The sequence below is a fragment of the Centruroides vittatus genome, unplaced genomic scaffold (genome assembly GCF_030686945.1).
Source record: "Centruroides vittatus isolate TY-2023 unplaced genomic scaffold, ASM3068694v2 contig_166, whole genome shotgun sequence".
Taxonomy (NCBI): Eukaryota; Metazoa; Arthropoda; class Arachnida; order Scorpiones; family Buthidae; genus Centruroides; species Centruroides vittatus.
In genome coordinates, this window is record NW_027121006.1 from 199213 (window position 1) to 220324 (window position 21112).

Below are 21112 nucleotides of genomic sequence, written 5' to 3' on the forward strand. Positions count from 1 at the left end.
CTCTCCTCCCTCCCGGGGTCCCGGCGGTGGCCCGTCCGGCGCATTCCGGCAGCGGCCTCCGGGCCGGAAGCCCCGTCCTTCCGTTCCTCCGGGGAGAGGCGGGCGGAGCGGGAGAGCGGTTCCCGGGCGGTGGCCGGGTCGGAGTAGCGGCGTCCGTAGACACAGATCAGGAGGAAGAGCAGACAGAGAGCGGGCGGTCGAATTCCGGACTGCATGGTCTCGGCGCGGTCGGATGGGAGTAACGTCTCGAAAGAGATTTCCGCCGAATCTGCCACCGGAGGACGGCGTCTTTCTTTTAAACGCCCGGTCGCGTGCCTTATCTCCGCCCGGGACCGCCCGTTAATTTCTCCGCCCCCTCGCTTCTTTCCCTCCAATCCGGACGTTTCTCCTTCGTCCTTCCCCCTCCGGCCGGTGGTAAGACGGACGCGGAACGGCCGACTTTCTCGGCCGGTCGAAAGCCCACCACGGCGCCCCGGGAGCCGCCAGTTCCGTTCCGACGGAGGGGGGATCAGTCCTCCCTCCTTTTTTCGGCGAGAAGACCAAGACAGGAGGAATGTCGCTTTTCGTCCCGAGGCGAAAGGACGCGGGGTAAAATGAACCGGGGGTGATCCTCCTCATTTGTGGTCGGATGATTCTAGGGGACCGCTTCCGGAAAGGCCGGCCGTCCGGCCCGGTAAAACGGCCCGCCTTCCTCTACTTCCGCCGAAACGGACGCCGGCAGAGGAAGCGCGCGACACACGGGGATTAAAGAGATAAACGGAAGAGGAGGAGGTCGTAAATCGGAATTAGGCAGCCGGGATCGTTCGTCTTCCCGTTATCTGGCGGAGACCAGATAGAAGGCGATCGTCACTCACCCGGAACGATCTAGCTTCTAACGGCGTGAAGGGCGTAGGACAGACCCCGGTGGGTCTGCCAGCTCCAGCGGTGAGACCAGGGTCGATACAGGGTGCCGTGAACCAGTCGAAGGCGACAACCGTCTGAAAAAGAAAGCGGATTACCGCGAGTCTATCCTGGAGAGAAGGCGGATTTCTCCGCGTCGCGTTCACCGTTTCTTCCGTTAATCCGCCGGTCGAGCGAATAATAGGACGAGCGGCGGCTAACGAGAAATTTTCCGTTTCGTTAAGCCGTTATGCCGCCGGGAGAAACTGCTTTACGCTCCGTCGGCGGCGGGAAGGAAAAGATCCGCCGCCAACGCCGTTTACCTCGGCCACACGAAGGTAAAAATCGGTGGGACGGGACGGGGAGACCCGGAAACTCGCTCCGCTAGCTCACGGCCCGTCCCGGACCCGCGCCGCACAAAATTTATTAATCGAAAGTGCCGACAGAAGGGAAGGTAACGGCCGAAGGAAGACCCGAGGTCGACTATTTTAAGCGTAAAGGGTGTCGAAGAGGCGGAGTAATTCCCGAGGCCGTTAGGGCCTCGTCTTCCGTAGAAAAAGGGCGGGCGTATTCCCGTCGGCCGACTGGTCGAAACCGATGCGAGCCTGAGAAAAATCCGCTTCGGCTCTGTACCCAGTCGTAAGTTTTTCGTATGGCGTAGCCGTCGACCCTACAGATCGGGACCGGGAACCTCCTTTTACCGAAGGAGGAAAATCGGAAGCGGCTTCTTAGTGCGCGTGGCACCCGCGGCACAAACCGGGACGGAACGGAAAAACGCCGGCCCTTCTCTGGCCCAGGTTATTTACCTAGGTCCGGGCGTTTTCCGGACAAACCTTTTTGCACGTCTCCGTTCCGCCGGCGTAAGACGCGGTTACCGAACAGCCGTTGCCCGGGTAAAACTTACTTTCTTTCAAGATGCGTTGCAATTCCCGGGGCGAAACGAACTTGCGCCAACTGTGCGTGCCCGCGGGTAGCAGTCCCAGGACGTATTCGGCCGCCACGATGCCCAGCAGGTAGGAGGCCACGGTTCTGTCCACGGTGGTGACGAACAGCGATCCGTCCTCCTGCGGAGGAAAAGCGTCGGCAGATTAGTGTGTTTTCTCCGTTTCCCAAAGCGCTCGGACTCACCTTCAGCGAGGCCACGCAACCGGCCAGAAATCGGTCCAAACTGTCCACGTGTTCCAGCACCTCGCTGGCTACCGCCGCGTGGTAGCGGCGGCCCCCCGCGCTCCCCTCTTCTACCGTGCCGCAAACGTACTTCACCCTGTCCCGGATGCGAGGACGGGCAGATAGACGGAATTGGGCCGCTCGGACCACCTCCGGACAGGGGTCCAGTCCGGTCACCGACGCTCCCAGAGAGGCCAGCGCCTAGAAAAAAAAGACTCGTCCGTTAATCCCCTTCCACCCCCGCCGAAATTTCCTTGCGCGGACGATTTTTTATACCTTTCTTCTACCGAGAAAGCGCGGAAAGACGGAGAAAGGCGAAACCCGGAAGCGGAAATTCCACCGGCCGGAAATCGCCGCATTCCGCACTTATTTCCAGGAGGTAAAGAAATTCCTACCGCTCTTCTCTCTTCTACCGGGCCGAGAAAGACGTCTTTGCCGGGACCGCGGATAAAGACGTAACCGCCTCCGCCCGCTTCCCCCGATAAATACAAACGTCAGTGTCCGTTGCTCGGCCGGCGGAAGGCGGAATAAAGTCACGCCCGGGAAGCGGCGTAGAAAACCGAGAGACGACGCCACCACACCTACGAGTAATAGCTGCGCGTGCAAGACGGGGTAACTACCCCTTTACCTCGCGTAACCGTCGAACGCGTCTACTTCCGTCGTTCTATTAGGGACCAGTGAGATTCCACCGCCGATTCCGTCCGGTTAAAGTAACGGGAGCCACGGCACGGACAATGGGGAGAGTGCCGAAGCGCCGGAAGCTGGCCGCGGACGGGCCCGGTAACGATCTGTTAATTTGGAACTGGACCGAGTGGAAAATTAGAAGGCGGCGAGTTAAAGAGCGGGACCAAGTTAGCGTCGACCGATTACTCCCGGCTGGTTTAAAATAAAATGCAAATATCGCGCCGAATTAACTAACCCGACTAATCCTAAGGTAATCGAGTGACCCGCTCCACCCCCAGAATTTAGAAAGCCGGACCCGTCTAATCCCACTACCGGTGGCGGCCGGTCCAGACGTTTATTTTCGAGACGAGTGAGGCATCGGCGTCGGTTTATTCGCTACCGAATTGATTCCGTGCCATTACTTACTACCGTATTTAGAAGACGGAGGGCCTCCGCCTCCTCCGCTTTACGAAATTAAGTCGACCGACTATTAACTATGGCTCGAGTGCCGCTTTCCTCTCTTTACCGGCTTTTGCAACTCTTTCCGCCCTGCGGGCACTAAGAGGACCTCTGGTTATGGGTTCGGCCGACCAAAGACCCGCGAAAACTTCCTGGGAATTTTGCAACTCGGTAACTAGCAAAAGCATCTAACTCTCGTTCTGGTTTATAACTGCTCGGCGCCATTGGATGTTAAAATTTTCACGCCGTTTATTGTCTTAAACTTACTCGTACGATCGATGTCGGCTATGTTTTACTTTCCCGCCTATTATATATAACGTAGGAAAAGTTTGACCGTCGGTCGACCCGCGACCCTCCGAGATTTTTACATATTTGGACTCGGAACACTTCGAAACGTCGCGAAATGAAAAAAAAAGTCGGCGTTTTTTTCTGTATGCCCGGCATGGATGTTTCTTCGTGGGGACACGATTTTGTTCACCCTGTTTCGAGCTTAATAACTCCCGTGCACTTAGTCGGAAATTTCTGAAATTTTACAGGGAGATTTGCTTATTAGAGGGATTGATACTAGTAATTAAGGACGGAGAGTGGGGAGATAAAGGGGCTCCTGCGTATCTCCGGTAGGGTGGGACTTAGTGGTGATTGTATTCGTTATTAGCATTCCGACTTTTTATAAAACCCGTCCCTACCTTAAAAATTAAGTATTTTGCCATTTTATAATAGATATAAATTTTTAAATAAAATATCGTAACAGATGGCGCCACCAAGTGTTGCCGGATTTTTAATATTTACAAAAGTCCAAAATCGGAAGAAAATTTGTCCCGCCTAATTCGGAGCGTGTCACTCACTTTGCACGCACCACACACACACACACACACACACACAATGTGTTTACGTATGTAGGCCTATACACATACACAGCGTCGTAAGTAGTCTTTTATGCGCCCGGTGCGAGCTTCTGTAACTACGCCCCAAAACTATGATATAAAACTTGGTCCCGGTCACTTCTACGCCCCTTCGAGGTTTACGCCCTGTGCCTGGGCACCGCCCTAGTTACGGCACTGCACATACATACGTTTCGCATACAATGGTAAATATGTTCGCGTAGTAAGAAAGTACCGGTAATTTGATTATATTTACACTAATTAAACAGACAATTAGGCTATACGGTGCGAGTTTGGAAAAATTTCAATAATGTAATTTTAAAATTAGATCGGTGCGATACCGTAGTCGCCACGTAGAGGGAGAGGTTCCCTCGTTTCCCTCCGATTGGTCCGGGCCGTTCTTACAAGCTGCCTACGGACGTTTCCGATACAAAAACGTTCGGTAATGAGTCGTGCATCGTTTCGACAGAAGTGCATTTCGGACCAAGCCCCTTGTCGGTCTGTTTTGCTCGATACTTGATATTTACAATACTTCATTAAAAAGAAGAGTGTATTTAAATTTGTCTTCTTGATTTATAAAATCTGGATGAGATTAAAAATAAAATAAACAGCATAAATGTATAAAATATATAAAAATAAAAACTGTGTGTACTGTTAAAAACAATGTAAAAGAAGGTAAATAAAATAATTCGTTTTTACCAATTTTTATAAAAGGTTAAAAATTGAGTTAAAACACTAAAAAACACGACGACCTTACATAATTAAGCAGTGCAAAGTCATTGTGATGACAATTTTGTTTTCAAAAAACAAAAAAGGTTTCAAGAAGTAATATTTGTAGACTTTTTTTCTTCGGTTTGTCTATAGACACTTAAATAAAGGCCTAATAGCCACAGTATCTTTACTAAAAATAAAAAAATTAAATAAAAATAAATAGAGAATGAAGTAGAAAGACATCTTTATTTGACCCCTCAAGTATGAAAATTCCATGACTTACGGGCCAATTTCCTGTCAACCGAACAGTAGGAAAAACCATAAAACCCCACGTACTGTACAAATTCAGACATCGACGTGCTTGTAAACAAAATACGAGGAGGAAAGCAACCGAACTTTTCACGTCCCGTAAGCCTGGAGGTAGCCTGTTTGCAATTACTCGATTAAGTCGTTTGGGACTATTCACGAAGAGTTCTGATGAAATGGAGAGTCTTTTGTTATCGTAGGCGACCCGACGAGATTTGTTCGTCTGACGGCGGCGAAACATACCTTTGCCTTCCGTATCCCGAAAGCACCGAAAGAGATAAATGATCGAGGGTCTTGTTTCGCATCGCGTCGGTTTAAGGAATATTGCAACAAAAACTGAATATAACATCCCGAATCTTACTAAATACCCTCGAGATAATGGAATGATAGAGAGAGTTAACAAAACAATACCATCTTTTCTCATAAATCTTTACAACTAAGTTTGAGAGTTCAATAAAGGACTTTTAAATGGTTGAATATTAAATAAAAGAATAAAAAGAGCACGAAAAGCAATCGGATTGAGATACCATCGATCGCTGTGGTACGAACATTTGACGATTAATAATTGTAAAATCAATAGAGATGCTGTTAAAATATTACATAAAGAAATAAAAATTTAAAGAACACATACAAATCGAAAAACATTCTCAAAGTAATAATTTAATTAATATGTCAGAATGTTAAATTTTTAAAACCAAACATTGTTTTTCTTTTAATAACTTCATACTAATACAGGTAGTCCAAATATGAAAGGATAATGAGATTGATTAGTGGGACTGGATGAATTACATGGAAAGACTCCCAATATTATATAGTTGTACAAATAGTATAGATTTATGACACTATCACTAATTACACTACGGTGTATTCATTATTTATATGGAGTGCGTGTGCTATGGCACACGCACGCCACATAAATAATGTAAGCTTGTAAGGCCTGTGAAGAGACATGGCAATGCGAGCAGGCACAGTTTAAGATTAGATAATTTACTTAGTTTGGTGGAAGAGAAGTCAGAAAGAATGGTTAGAAGAAAGCGTGTTAAGAAATCTGTATGAGTAAAGTCTAGGCAAGTTAATTGTAAGACAAGGATGGCATATTTGGTGAATATAGCCCAAGATATTGAAGTTCCTGAGGAATTCAAGGAGACAACTCTAAACCTTCAATGGTGAAAGAAACAGTTTCTAGTGGTGATTAATGATGCAGAAAGATTATTTTTCATTTCCACGTAAGATAAAACTGATAAGAAATAAATTAGAACACTAGTGATAAAGTTTAGTAAGGTGAAAGAAAATATGGAAGAAAAAGACAGAAGAGAAAGATTAAAGCCTTTAAGCGATGGATGTTTGAGAATAAGATCATCCTCGAGAGAGTAATAAGAAATGGTGGTATTAAGGAAAGAAGATTATGATAAGATGTTGATGGAGTATGGAGGAGAATGAATGTGAAACTTTTAAAAAAAGATCCAACAATAGGGTTGCATCAATTCTAAATAGATTATTAAAGAAATTCTTCCTAATGGTATTAAGCTGGGCAACATGAGAGAGATTTCTAATCCATGCCTATTTTCATGTACAGGATGTTCACTTTAACATTTATCCCAGGCACAAGATAGATCTTTCCAGAATTGCACAAGTATTTACAGTACCAACATTTTACATTTACCAAAGGATTAGAAAGCCTCCATCAATAGGTATAGCCTTGGAAAAAGAAATATGGAGGGTTATAGCAGAAGTTAGAAGAATGAAGAAAAGAAAAGAATGACAGGAAAGTGTGAAATATGAGACTACGGTGTGCCACCCGAGAACCAATTGTATAACATCAATGAATACAAATTACAAACATATAGTTATGTACAGAATAACTGCCTCTACAACTTGAGGCATTACGAGCCCCGTAACGGCTAACTTGCCTTGGTGCTTAACACACGAAATGCATATGAACAACCCCTTTGGGAAAAACAGACAAAGTCCTCCATGGCTTTGGAGGTAACAAAAAAAGAAAGCATGTATACAATATAGCCAGTATATGAGAAAAGGCCCCCGATAGCTGTCTTGCCATGGGGCCAAGGGCGTCGCCAGAGGGGGGCACAGGGGCAGTTGCCCCTCCCTAGACATGCGAAAAAAATTATTTAAATGCTAAGTCATTTATTGCCCGATTTATAATTCCTGCGCGAAAAACCCAAGATTATGTTTTAATTAAAATAATCTTCTTAAAATTTGTGAATCGTTTTTATTTTACCTACATACAATTCATATCCTCTATCAATTTATATCATCTTGCCCCCCTGGCCCATTGGCTGGCGACGCCCTTGCATGGGGCCAAAGCAAAATGTGTATGTACAACCCTCTCTAATGAGAGGGGAACTGCAGAAAAGTCCACCTAGCTGTTCTACTTTAGAATGTCCATTGCTCTGATGAAAGTTTCAAGAGCCTGTAGGGTCTTTTGAAAAGGCTTTCAACTGGCATGGCCAGTGAAAACCATGGTCATACAGAGTTCCTGCTAAAATTTGTCTTTTGTGTTTGTATTTAGTGCACAAAAAGATGATATGCTGCACATCTTGATCGTCAGCTAGGGCACAAGGGCATTTCCCATTCCCTTTGTTCGGGAAACGTTTCGGGTATGCCTTGAAGTTCCCGTACCCTGTAACAATTTGGGTGGTAATGAAGTTTGGATGGTAAAAAGACATGTGCCTCCTGTCCTGGATGCTTGGAAAAAATTTAAAGGCAAGTCTGCCTGTTTTTTCTGCTTCCCACCTCTGTTGCCAGAGTTGAGTCATGATGTTGTCTAGTTGGGACTTGACCAGGCTTGATGGAAGGGTGTTGAGAGAGATGGGTATGTCCACCTTAGCCGCCTTTTTTGCAAGTAGCTCGGCTCGTTCGTTTCTGGTTATCCCAGAATGCCCTTTGACCCAGTTTAAAAGGATTTTTATCCCTTTTCCTCTAAGTAGCATCAGAAGGTTGATAGTTTCTTGAACTATAGTTAACTTTGTGCGTAGTTTCCTGATTTGGGCTAGGGCCGTTTTGCTATCGCCATTGATGCGTATTGTCTTATTTCTGAACATCGGCTTGTCTCTGATATATTGCAACGCCTTCAAAATTGCCAAACTTTCGGCTTAGTTGTTTGAGCATTGCATTCCTAGCTTGAAGCAGGCCTGGTAAATTGATTTTCCAGAAGTGTTATTAACAACTAATGCGCCCTCGGCAGACTTCGACCAGTCAGTAAACACATTGTACGTTTTGTCATTTATTGCTGGTGCCTCTGTAATTTCCGGGTTTGGTTCAGCAGGGTAAACTATGTTAGCCTTTTGCTGTGCGTCCAGGCCATAGTTCTGGATGTCTTTTATAAGTTCCTCCATAGAAGCATGGACAATGGGAGTTTGAATGCTGTTTGCCCTTTGACCTAAAAGTTGGTATTTCCAATATATTTTTAAAACTTTTAGGTCTAGTGGTAGAATGTTTGAAATTACTTGCAATGCGTTCGTCGGGCTTGTTCTGTATGCTTTAGCTATCGATATTAAACTCATTCATTGAATAGAGTTAAGGCGTTTCTTAATGTTTTGCTTGTTGGCAGCTTCTCCCCAGATCTCCACCCCATAAGTAATGGCCGGTTCAATTACACATTTATAGATTGTCTGGCTAGTCTTAGAATTTATTCCCCATGTGTTCCAGGAGATGCAGCGTAGAGAGTGGGCCATCATAACTGCCTTGTTGTGAATGTGGCTGACGTGTGATTTCCGTATTAAAGTCTCGTCAATCTTCAGACCTAAGTATTTCATGTCTGAGTTATGTTTAATCGTATGCCCAGGCAGTTCAATTGCTGGTTTCTTTTTAAGAGGGTGATGCCGTGAGAAAAGTATACTTGCGCATTTAGCTGGGTTGATTATCAGTTTTTTCTTTTCTGCCAATAAGTTTACAATTTTTAGAAGTTTGTTCATTTGAATCTGTAAGACTTCTTGGTTTTTGTGTGACATCAGTATCATCGTATCATCAGCAGATTCTAATATATCGATAGTAGTGTCCAAAAAGGAGGTTTCTTGGAGTTTGAAAATATCATTATATTGTGCAAGCCACAGAATTGGCCCAGACCTAGAGCCCTGTGGGCACCCTCTGTCTATATCTCTCATAATGACATTGGAGCCAAGCATTATACTTGCCTTTCTTTCCATAAGAAAACTTATAGAGCCCGTACATGTTTTTAGGGCAATTTACAGTACCAACTGAAAGTTCAAGACAAACTACGTTTTGAAACATAAAAATCACTGACTTGTAGTTAGTCAAACTATGTATGTACAGTACCTCTACATTTATTGTGTAATGAGCTCAATAAGACATAATTCAGGAGATAAGTTGTTGCCACCATTATATGGAATAATGATAACAATGTACTGTCACGCTAATTACATGACAGCACTGTTACATAGTTTGTTTAAATAATGGACAACACTGGATAGCACAACCTCTGATTGGATACACAATACAAAAGATATGTAAGGTAGTCTGTGAAGGATTTAAGAAGATTTATTATCTTTTGTATTGTAGTATGCCAGTGCCTGGCTAGTTTGTGACCAGACAATGAAAAATGCCTCTTAAGCCAGGAAGTTTCATCTATTAGCACTGGGAAACATGCAATCATTTATGCTTCACATGGGCAGAATCTTATAGATAGAATGGGGAATAGCAAGACAACACGTATCCAAAATAGGTATCCACTATGCATTAGAGCAGTGTTTCCCAAACTTTTGACATCTGTGTACCCTTTGTATAATTTTTTAATGCTGAGTACCCTTCGTCAAAAAAATTGCGTATACTTTAAATCAAGAACCAAAGATAACGAGGATATTCCATTTCTATATGCTGCTGCAATTGAAAAATCAAAAAAGCCAAAATAGAAGACTATGTGAAAAATATTGTTCCTAGATATAGCGATATGGACTTTAGGTCTTATTTTCGTCTTTCTAGAAGCACTGTCAAAGTAAGTCTCTGCTAAGAATTGTTAGTTGTAGTAACTAGCTACAGAAAAATTGGTTTATTCGGCAATTTTAGCTTTTTATTAATACTAAAGCACATAACAAACCTTTCCTGTTAGAAAAATCGCGCAAAAGCTAAAAATACACACGCGCACATTGTAACAATTCAATGTGTAGATACTGGAGGTTTTTGTGTGACACTGTTGTCTTGGCCATAAGGTGGAGGAATACACAGAATCACAGCACCCGGCGAAACCGCTAAGAAGTAACGAAGTTTTTTATTATTTTTCTATGTTCGTAATCGAAAAAAGTAAACTGCTTGTTGCACCAGGAACAGCCGAAGCACGGTGCAGCGTGTACCCCCACTAAACTCTTCCCGTACCCCTGGGGTACATGTACCACACTTTGGGAAACACTGCATTAGAGGATGAGAAGCACTGAAAACCATTCTGACTACCCAAAAACAGGAAGACCCAAATTCACCTCATATGAGGATAGATTTATTATCATGTCTAGCATGTAAAACAAGTGACTAACTGAGCCAGCTATTAAAGCATCCATAAATGGCATGAGACAAACACCTGTGGCCATCAGCCATATTTTAGTTATATATATATATATAGTTCATAAGTTCTGTATTTCATTTCTATTTTCTTCTCTCATTCCTACTTTCGTACGTCCTTCCCATTGTCTCAAAGCGACTCATACGTGAACTGTTACCGCTCGAAGGGAAGGGTTGCCCTTTCCAAGAACCAAGTGTCGAACAAAGGAGGAGATTAAGACTTCCCCGAAATTGGGGATATGGACAAAAAAAGTATAGGCCCAAGGCAGCATAAGAAAAGAAAGGAGACACTTTTCTGGCTGGACATCAGAAGATACAGACGTAGAAAGTAGTGCTCCAGACTGAGAAAGAAAGGGGACTACGAATTGAGAGAGAACCTACCAAGACCAGAGAGGAAAGGAGGCTACGAAGACCTCTAAGGCATCGAGAGAACCGAAGAATCTAGGCATAGAGCTACTGGAGGAGTAGAGCGAGACTACTACGATTTTGTGTGAGCGTAAAAATCATCAAGGATGTTAACTACATGACTTGGGCCCGGGTACTTCCTATCTGCCTTTTCTCTACTTTTCTTAGTCTATCCATTCCTTTTCCTTGTTAGTTCTAAGACAGTTATAAAGTTAGTTGTAAATTAGTTATTAGGTTCCCCTTTTTTTTATCTTCATGTTCATTTGTGTTACGCACACGTTGTATATATGTAAAGTAACAAGAAGTGACCTGCCTTCCCCCCTGTAAAGTTATAGAAGTAACTATATCGAGTTGGGATCCATGAATTAAAGGAACCGCGTTCGGAAGAAATAAAAGGAGTATTCATTGTGTAATTTTTCTCTCCGTGTCGTTAATTGATACTGTTACTCGCGGATTCGCAAATATTTCCTTCCGAACTACCACACATCAGTCTCTGTTCATAATGAAGAGCTGATTGCAGAAGGCTGATCTTCATGGTCAAGCTGCACAAAAGACACTCCTTTCCTGTGGAAATGAGGCTAAATGATTGAAGTGGGAAAAACTGCACGAGAACTTGTCCGTAATGAAATAGAAGTGGGTGCTATGGACTTGTGATATATATGATAGGGTTTTTGTTAGTCCACTAAGACTAACACCCAACAATCAAATACGCAGTAGATGCAAGAAAATTTATTTATTTATGTGCGATATAATTATTTACAAGTTCACTCAAGGATGTTAGTTCTAGAATGACTTCTCCAGCAGAAACCTTAGACCCGATCTTCAGTGGAAATTACAAAACTATTAAGTGACCACAACACACAGAATTGCGATAACACTAATCTGATACAATACAAGAATAATTTTCCTAAAATTAACCCTTATTACTAATTTATACCTAGAAAAGAAATAGAAGGTAAGAAGCAATAAGTAGAAAAGATGGTGGATGGGATAGGAAAGGATACCCAGATAGTACCCAACGTTCGGTAACCGCAAGGGGCCAAGTGTAAGCTTCTTAAACACAAAATTCTCATTTATGTATTCCTATACCTTGGTTCTTGAGGGTTATCATCTTTTTGATTCTAATATCTGGTTGCATGTTTGTACTCATCAATATAAAAGACCAATTCTAACACACTAATTCCAGCCTAGGAATTTCAGTTTCTCTTCAAAGTTCTGACTCCACCAGTCTACTCCAGACACCAGACACTTTAATGTCTCTCCTTTCCATCATCCTCTCTCTTCGCACACCAGCTCAAAAGTGACCCTTCTTTCCCATGTATGCCCTCAGGTAACCTCAGGCTCACTGTACTGGCTATTCCAGCAAGTGGCCCTCACCTCCAAGAAGGAAGAATTAAGGAGATTAGAAAGTTCCAGAAGGGAGAAAGAACAAAGAGCAAGGAAAATATACAAAGAATAAAAAGATGAAAACAGACAATATGGCATACTCCACAGACTGATGAGTCAAAGTTTGAACAAATATTCTATTTGTTCACTACAAAACAGGTAAGAGACTGAAAAAAGACTGTGTGATTCCTACTGTAAAGCAAGATGGAGGGGATAATGTTATGATATGGTTTTGCTTTGCTGTAAAAAAAAAAAAAAAAACACAGGTAACATCTACAAGATAAAGAGACTATTGAACAAACGAAGCAATTACCAAATACTTTTCTGCCATGCTGTGCCCTCTAGCCAATGTCTTGTTGGAAATGGTTTTACCTTTCAACAAGATAATGTCCTGAAGTACACGTCCAACCTATGTCAGCAGTACTTACAACAGAATGAAGCAGTAGTTGTGGAAGGATCACCACAGTCATAATTGTTTCCTATCAAACTGCTTTGGGACTTTGCGGACAGACAAATTGGACAAAAGACACATCACAATGTCCAACAACTCTGGGATCTATACAAGTTGCATGGTAAAGCATCCTTTATTCTTATCTCAATGAGCTACTTTCGACGATCTCTTGTTCTCCATCAATACCAACGAAGATATTAAAATCCAAGCTTTTGCTGACGATCTCCTTCTTATGGTTTCACACCAGAACTCTGGTCGCCTGGCCGATATTACCAACACCTGCCTCAAAGACATCTACAACTGGAGTGATAACAACAAGCTACCGTTAAACTACGACAAGTGCATCGCTATGGTTTGTACCAGAAGAAATAAGAGAAATAGGTTACAACGTCCACCAGGGATTTACATCAACGGCAAAAAAATAAAGATTGCTCGAGAACTCAAGTACCTCGGAATTTACTTTGATGAAAAACTCAACTGGCACTCCCATGTCCATAACATCTGTCGGAATACGGAACAAAAGACCAATCTTTTAAACTGGCTGTCGGCAAAACGTTGGGGCCTTAACTACAAAAATAGCAGATTAATTTACAAAGCTGCTATCGAGCCTGCCATTCTCTATGCAGTCCCGGTTTGGCAAGAGGCACTTGACAAACAACATATTCGCCGCAAGCTTGCCTCCACCCAGAGAAAATTCACCATTAGGATTTGTAAAGCCTACAGAACGGCTCCTTCCAATGCTCTCCTTGTCATGGCAGATCTTCCCCCTATTCACATCCAGGCAAAGCTTTTAAATTGGTACTGGCACTTGACTAGCCCCGGTACCTATCCCTGGCAGGATAACACTGCTACCCATAACTTCATCTTTGCAGACCTCATTAAAGACAATACTTCGTTGGTCCGCAGCATACATAAATATGGTGTAGACAGGACTCTGAAGAGAGACGAACATAGCCACCATCCAGCTGACGACCTCGGCTACACCATCAACTGGGACTTCCACAATGTACAAAACCTTAAAGCAAATTGGACCGTCTATACCGATGGTTCCAGCAACAACACTGGCAACGGTTCTGGCTTCGTCATTATCAATTCTAAAGAGAGAACTTGCTATCAGGCTTATCATAAGCTGGCCTCCCACTGCTCCATCTCCCAAGCAGAGATGTGGGCCATCCTGAAAGCCATCACTCATATCACCAATAACATTCGTCATTTCAAAGGGAAAATCCTTATTTTGACGGACAGCAGAATGGTGCTTCATACCCTCAACAGGAACAACCACCTTATTAGGCTTGCTGCTAGAATGTTGTCAGCAGCACAAGATCTTGGAACAATTCGCACTCTACAATTTAGTTGGATACCTTCGCACAGTGGCATCAAGGGGAACGAAACAGCGGACAAGTTGGCGAAAATAGGCAGCAGATCTTCATGCCACCACTCTTTCAACGAGATTCTTCAATCCACTTTGAAGAATCGCCTTCGAGCCTTTGCTGAGGCCCTTTGGCAGCAGGAGTGGTCTTCTGCTAACACGGGAAGAAACTGTTTTAAGTTCATCCCGAATATCCACGCCAGAAAGATCGCCAAGCATTTCACTCCAGATGCAGACACATCACAAATCCTCACAGGACATGGTAACTTTCCTGCCTACCTTCACCGGTTCGGGAAATCTAACAACAGCAGCTGTACGTGCTCAACCCAATCTATCGGAGATGCGTTACACTTAGCGTTCCATTGCCCTAACTTCGACCACCCACGACTAGGACTAATTACCAACTGCCTAAAGAAAGGACTAACTTGGCCACCCGGACCAGCGGACTTATTCCAAAACAAAGAACTCTGGAAGGATTTTATCAACTTCCTCAACAGGACCAGAGCCCTCATCTCCTACCGACAACAAAACACCAGCCTACCTGAAGAAGAACACCTCAGCAAGTGATTAGACTCCTTTGTGACTGGACATCATCCCCCCTAGCTGTCACTCTTGGTTTCCTGTAGACAACTGTGGTTTTCCCTTTGCAAGGGACTTACGGCTAGTTACTATCTGTAATTCCTATCACGTACGGTTTTTTTTTTCTGGTTACGGTTCCGGTTTTATCGCTACACGCGACTCTATGTATGGTTCCTCCCCAGGCTTCTGTTTCCTGGATCCCTCTCATTGCTTATTGCATTTTGTTACCGCGATCATTTTATTTATTTTGCACCAGTTCAGTTTCTACACGCGATGCTTTATTTCGATTTTAAATTTTTCTGTCCAGTTTTGTACCGCGGTCTGGCTTTTGTGTTTATGTTTACGTGTAACCACTCTCTTCCTTATTCTGCACCGGACTAGGTTATAGTCAGCCTATATCCACTTTTTAAGCCCGCCATATCGTTGTCACCGCTAACTCATGTTGTTACCAAGCTTATAAAGCTTTTCTTTATTTCTGTATATAGCGGTCTTTGCGGCCTCATCTCCGTGATTAAACAAATTGTCGGGATTTTACTGTTTCCAACACCGTGTTGTTCTTATTGTAAATTAATTTGAATTTTGCTGATAATTGTGATGCGGTCGCTCTAAGGCCCACCCACCTTCTTTTCCAACTCATCTAACTCTTTTATTCCTCCTCTTTTAACTACTCTTTTCTATTTTTCTCTCAGCATTTTCATTTTAACAACTTAACTAATCCCTTACTTCACAACTTCCTTCTATGAGGCTAAGTCCATTTCATTTATGGACAGCCTCCTAATCTCTGTAAAAAATAAAATAAAATAAAATATCTCAATGAACTGTTTCAGCTTATGTCATGAGTTTTTGCAGCCATCATTAAAGCAAGTTATAACAATCTTTATGTTAAATTCTTGTGCTTGGTTACTGTTGACATCTGTGTAAGCCTGAACTAATCACAATAAATGTAATTAACTTATTATGTATTTTGTTGGAGGTCTTAAACTTTATGTCAGTAGTGTACAAACGGTGCATTGGTTCCGTTACAATGTTTACAGTAAAAACAAAGTAATCATTCAGAAAGAGAATGTCTATATTGTGATAATTTCATGGAAATATGTAAATTATCCATACATAAGAACAAGATGCAAATTAAAAACAATCTTCACAAATCATGTGGTGATTCACAACACTGATATCTTTATAAAATAGACAACATTATGCTGTACACTAACTGGTAGTGCTCTGCAACAATGCCTTAAATTCACTAACAACAGTAGCGTGCTGTCCTTAGAAGCGGTGGAAGCATAGCTTCCCTTGTATTTTCTAAAATGTATATTGTGCAATATTATATATATAGTGCAATTATTTTCATATTTTAATGAACTTTGAATTAATTAAAATTAATATTTTATTACAACCGCATTATGTATCTTATTACAAATTTCTATACTACATGTGAAAAACAATGATAAGATTGCTATTGTATATTCGAATATAAATTCATATATGCATATTCACAATGGAAGCGCCGTATTGTCGAATAAGGGATAACTTTCAAGGCAAAAATATTTGAATTGTGTAAGGCAGTAAGGCAGCCAGATTATACGCATTTGCACATGAGCTTTGCAGAGCACCAACCTCACGCGGTTTAGCTGGTGGAAGCTACACACCAAACACTTCCAATGAAAGCAAGTGAACAGCTACTCATTTACTGGTATGTTTCTATGATAGTTCTGTATAGTTGACAGGAGTTTAAAAAAATCTATTAAAATATTTCATATTTTTATTCTGCTGTCCCATCTTGTATTACAGATTTCAATGTTAAACTAGTGATATTACAATTTAGTATGTCCCATCTATAAGGGTATGCAGATAAAAACATGTACAATTCTTGTATGATGTTAAAAAATTGACTATTACTTTGGCAGCATCATTCAAAACTAAATTTAATGAATGAGATGCACAAGGTATAAAAGAGCTCTAGAATTTATATTCCTTAAATTGACAATTTATGTATCCGTTGTCATAAAAAATTTCTATTTCCACTTCTTTCCCAAGACTACAAATATTCAAGTACAAAATAACCAGTTTCAACTTATTTCTACTTAAGAAGTAGTTAAATAATTAAGAGATTAAGGAATTAGGGACATAAATAGAACCCTGCCGAAAGAACCGGAATTTTACTTAAACAAAAGCTTAACCAAACCAATCTCTAGCCGAGTATAGTGGGGACTGATATCTTTGTAATATTAGATGTAATAAAGACAAATTTTTCCAGTTCAATGAAAATGACTGAAAAGTTGTAAATTTTGGAAATTTCCATGGACACCTGGTCCTAAAACGAATTAGTTAGAAAACAATGAAAGACAATCTATTAAGTTAAACATATGTAGATTTTTACAGCTATAGTGAGAAATGTTTAAAATTTACAACAACCCTGTTGCATCCTTTGATTTATACTAGTGATGCGACAAAAGAGGCATTTGACATTAACCGGTATTGGCCCTCTTGAGATTTGGCAGCCTGAGTGCAAGCACGCACTGCACACCTACCAGGACCATCTCCAATTCCATCCATTAGCCACTCGTAGGGAGGTATTTGACTAAGTGGATTGTTTTAAGATTTAAAAAAGTAAAGAATATTTTATGTTATTTTTATGTACGTTTCTTTACAAAGCTTTATTTTATTATAATTTTTTTTAAAAGTATATTCATACAATTGAAGAATATTTTTTACCAGGTATGTATATCCACCACACATTTTATTTCACCAAGTAAGTTTTTATAATTTTATTTTTAATTTTAGCTTTTATATCTGTTAGACTTGGCGCTCGTCGAAAAGATTAGTAAAAAGGCAGTTGGACTAGCGTAACTGGTTACGTAAAAAAAAGAACAAAGAGTGTACAAAGATTGCACACAGTCTTGACTCACAGAGGGTCAGCACTGGAAAGGGGAAAGTGAAATGAGGTCACCTTCCTCGAGGGGTCAATAGTGCCACCAACCTTTTATTACGTCAGAAGAACAGCTACAAAACATCGCGATCGTTGATTTCAACAATATCATGGCTAGCAATTCAAAATGTAATTGTGATATTGAAAATTTATTTTTAAAAGGTTTTGGCTCAAGACCATATAATGAAAAAAAAACATTGAAAGAGAAAGACCAATGCCTAAATTAAATAGAAACACGTCAACAAAAAAATTTGTCTAACATTTTCATGATTAAATTTATGAAGACATAAAACGGCTTTGTGGATGCATAAAAATGCAAAAATTGTTTTGCTGGCCTTGCCTACTATTTTCAAATAAAATTAGTGTGTGGAATAAGAATGGCTTTGACGATTTAAATGATTTGAGTAAAGCCGGCAAAAGACATGAAAATCATAAATGTCACATCAATTCTTTCGTAAAATTGAAGCAATTTGGATATCAAAGCAGAATAGAATTTAACATTAGTAAACAATATAAAATAAATATTGAAAATTATAACAAGATAGTTACAGCTAATAGATATATTATAAAATCTAAATTAATAGATGTTGTATGTTTTTTATCAAAGCAAGATTTGGCATTTAGAGGGCATAGGGAATCTACGGAATCTAATAACATATGTAATTATATTGAACTTTTTTATTTATTAAGTACGTCAGATAATCTATTAAAAATACATTTGGCTTATGAAACAAACAAATATGAATGGACCCTATGCTTCATATTACAGTCTAAGTAAATTGCCCCTGGACCATCACTGACGCGCAATTAACTAATTGGTCCCGGAAGTCGGCTTCTTACAGAAACACGGTTTCCCTATCATCAAATGTCACGACACACCACTGATAAACAGTAGTGTGAAATGATTATACTTTAAAAAGAAATACATCAGAAGCAGCATGTAGATTCCACAAGTGCTTTCTAGCTGGACTAAGACACTTTGAACATACACTACAGAAAAATGAAAGTTTTTGTATTAATTTATGCAGTATTGATTTTTATCCTTTACATTCAAAATTCTTTGTACATTATACTAAATCTTCTTAAAATGGTTTCCTTCAATTATCTTTGCACCTGAGACAAAGAGAGATAGGGAGGTAGTAAAATTTAAGTACAGTAAATGTTGCTTATTGTGATTACTGGTTACTGTTATTAGCTACTTAATGTAATCAAAACACATTTTCCTAACCAGTTCTATATTTCCTGTGTAAAATGTCACTGGCTATTGTAATCAGCTGCCACTTATTATCAGATTAAACTAGGGCATTTTTGGTATTTATAAGAGATAAATTAGGATTAGTACTTTCCAAAAGTATCATTTATTGCTTTTCTGAAATTTTTATTTAACAGTTATCTTTGTATATATATAAACATCTTTCAAAACCTGATTCATTTGTATAAAGCCACGCCAACTGCTGCATAAGATCAGCTATCTTCTGGCAATTATAATTTTAATTACTAATTAATTTGTCCCTAGAGGGAGGCGTTAAGTGAAATTTCTTATTAAATTTAATAATTATAATTTAATTAAATAACTTTAAAATATTCTGGAAGAAAAGAATTGGCTCAAAGCAGGACTCAAACCTGCAACTCCCATTTGCTGTGCAAATATGTTGCCAGTTACACCAATCTTATAAAATAGCCAAAATAACCAGATGTTACATGACAGTGTGGCTTTATAATAATTATCTTTGCTATTTTTTCAATATGGCATCTGATTGTAGGTTTATTAAAAAGTGTTCTATGCCATTTGGTGTATCAATTGAGAATTGCTGTTCTATGATTGTTACTACTGAATAAGATACTTTTAAAACATCAAAAATTTTAAATAAACTTATTAAATCCTAAAGCTGGAACTATCTTATGAACACAAAAATTTACATCTTCCTCACAATTCCCAGCATTCACTGTTTAAAATATACAGACAAACATTGGAGTTGCCATTGTAAAGTAGCGATGTAGTTCTACAGAACCAATAAACATTGTCTATCCTCTATAACTATTGCCTGATAGTTAGCTTACCAAATAACAATAGAACACCGTTCAAATAGTGTTCGAATTTTAATGGCCAGCTTGCAGGAAACTGTAAGTAGAGATGCCTGAGGAAGAGACCAGAAGGATGTCGAAAACATTTGCAAGTATAGAACATTAACACTCCAGTTATTAGGTTAAGGCAAGTAGATATTTATTCATTCCGGTGTAGTGGATAGTCAAGTAGTTAGCTTTCTAAAATGTCATTGACCTGCAACAATAATTTGCTGCAATAATTTGCTGAAGTTAGATTTGGCTGCTTCCACTTGACTGGCAGAAATTTAATAAACAAACAAAAACAAATTGAGGACCCAAGATTTATAAATTTCAATAAAATCAATTAAGTAATTTATATTCTTACAAATACAAAGATTTTTGTATTTGTAAGAATATAAATTACTTAATTGATTTTATTGGGATTATGAAAAGAAAGCTGTTTGATAGCTTTCTTTTCGTAATCCCAGAGTAGCAAAGACATGGTGGAAATGCAACAAATATCACAACACAAACACATGCCTTCTTTGTGGCCTATAGCGCAAGCTCCTTTCTCATAAACTTTCAAATGCATATGAGCATTGCCTGGAAAATCAACTTCTCAGATCTGAAAGGCATCAAACGGACGCCTTCTTTCCATCAAAGTGTATGATGTAAAGTGACATTGAGTTTATGACCGGGCAATCAACCATATGACAATCAAATAAATTTCATTCAATGTCACCTTTGACAAGTTTGCTTTGATACTGCCTAGTTTGCAGTATCCTTAATACTGTATTTATTTTTATCCATTATATAACACAATAAATTAATTTTTTAGTTTATGTAGTTTTATGATTATAGCTTTACATGCTATTCTATAAACTTTGAATAACCTGATTCTTGACTAATAACCAAATGATCTGCTGGATATATCTTGATCATTTAATATATACAGAACAATCTGGCAGATCATTTCATATGCACTATTCTACTGATACTGTAGAACGGGTGGCCAACTTTTCATTGCCGCGATCTACTGTTAGAAAATACGACGTACTTCACAATGAAGTTATAGTAACATCTGTATGAAAGTACTGTACCTGTATGAGAAATTCAAACAAAGTCAATCAACTGCACGAATTTGATATATTCAAAGTTTGAAGTCGAACATCATCGTTCTAACGTTCCAATTTGGGAAGTCAGTTTAGTTCATTACCCGAGGCAAGCCTTGGTGAAGACCGAAAACGTTCGGAAGTTACGTTAAAGTTCAATTACTGGTTAAAAAAGGTTTTGTTTGTGATTGTTTATTAGTTACATTTATGACTTATTTTTCTATAAATTGAAAAAATTTT

At 40.3% G+C, this 21112-nt stretch overlaps 1 protein-coding gene across 4 annotated transcripts in view; it reads right to left on the bottom strand.

The window, feature by feature from the left end:
• Nucleotides 1–21112, bottom strand: part of LOC136968916 (ubiquinone biosynthesis O-methyltransferase, mitochondrial-like) — a 31549-nt gene that overhangs the window by 604 nt on the left and 9833 nt on the right. For all 4 annotated transcript variants that reach the window (XM_067262981.1, XM_067262980.1, XM_067262982.1 and 1 more), the window contains exons 3-5: nt 2008–2247; nt 1784–1943; nt 855–977 (exon numbers count right to left, since the gene is read on the bottom strand). In XM_067262981.1, the coding sequence (XP_067119082.1) occupies nt 865–977; nt 1784–1943; nt 2008–2247 (513 nt within the window). In that variant the 3' untranslated portion in view covers nt 855–864. The remainder of the gene's footprint in view (nt 1–854; nt 978–1783; nt 1944–2007; nt 2248–21112) is intronic.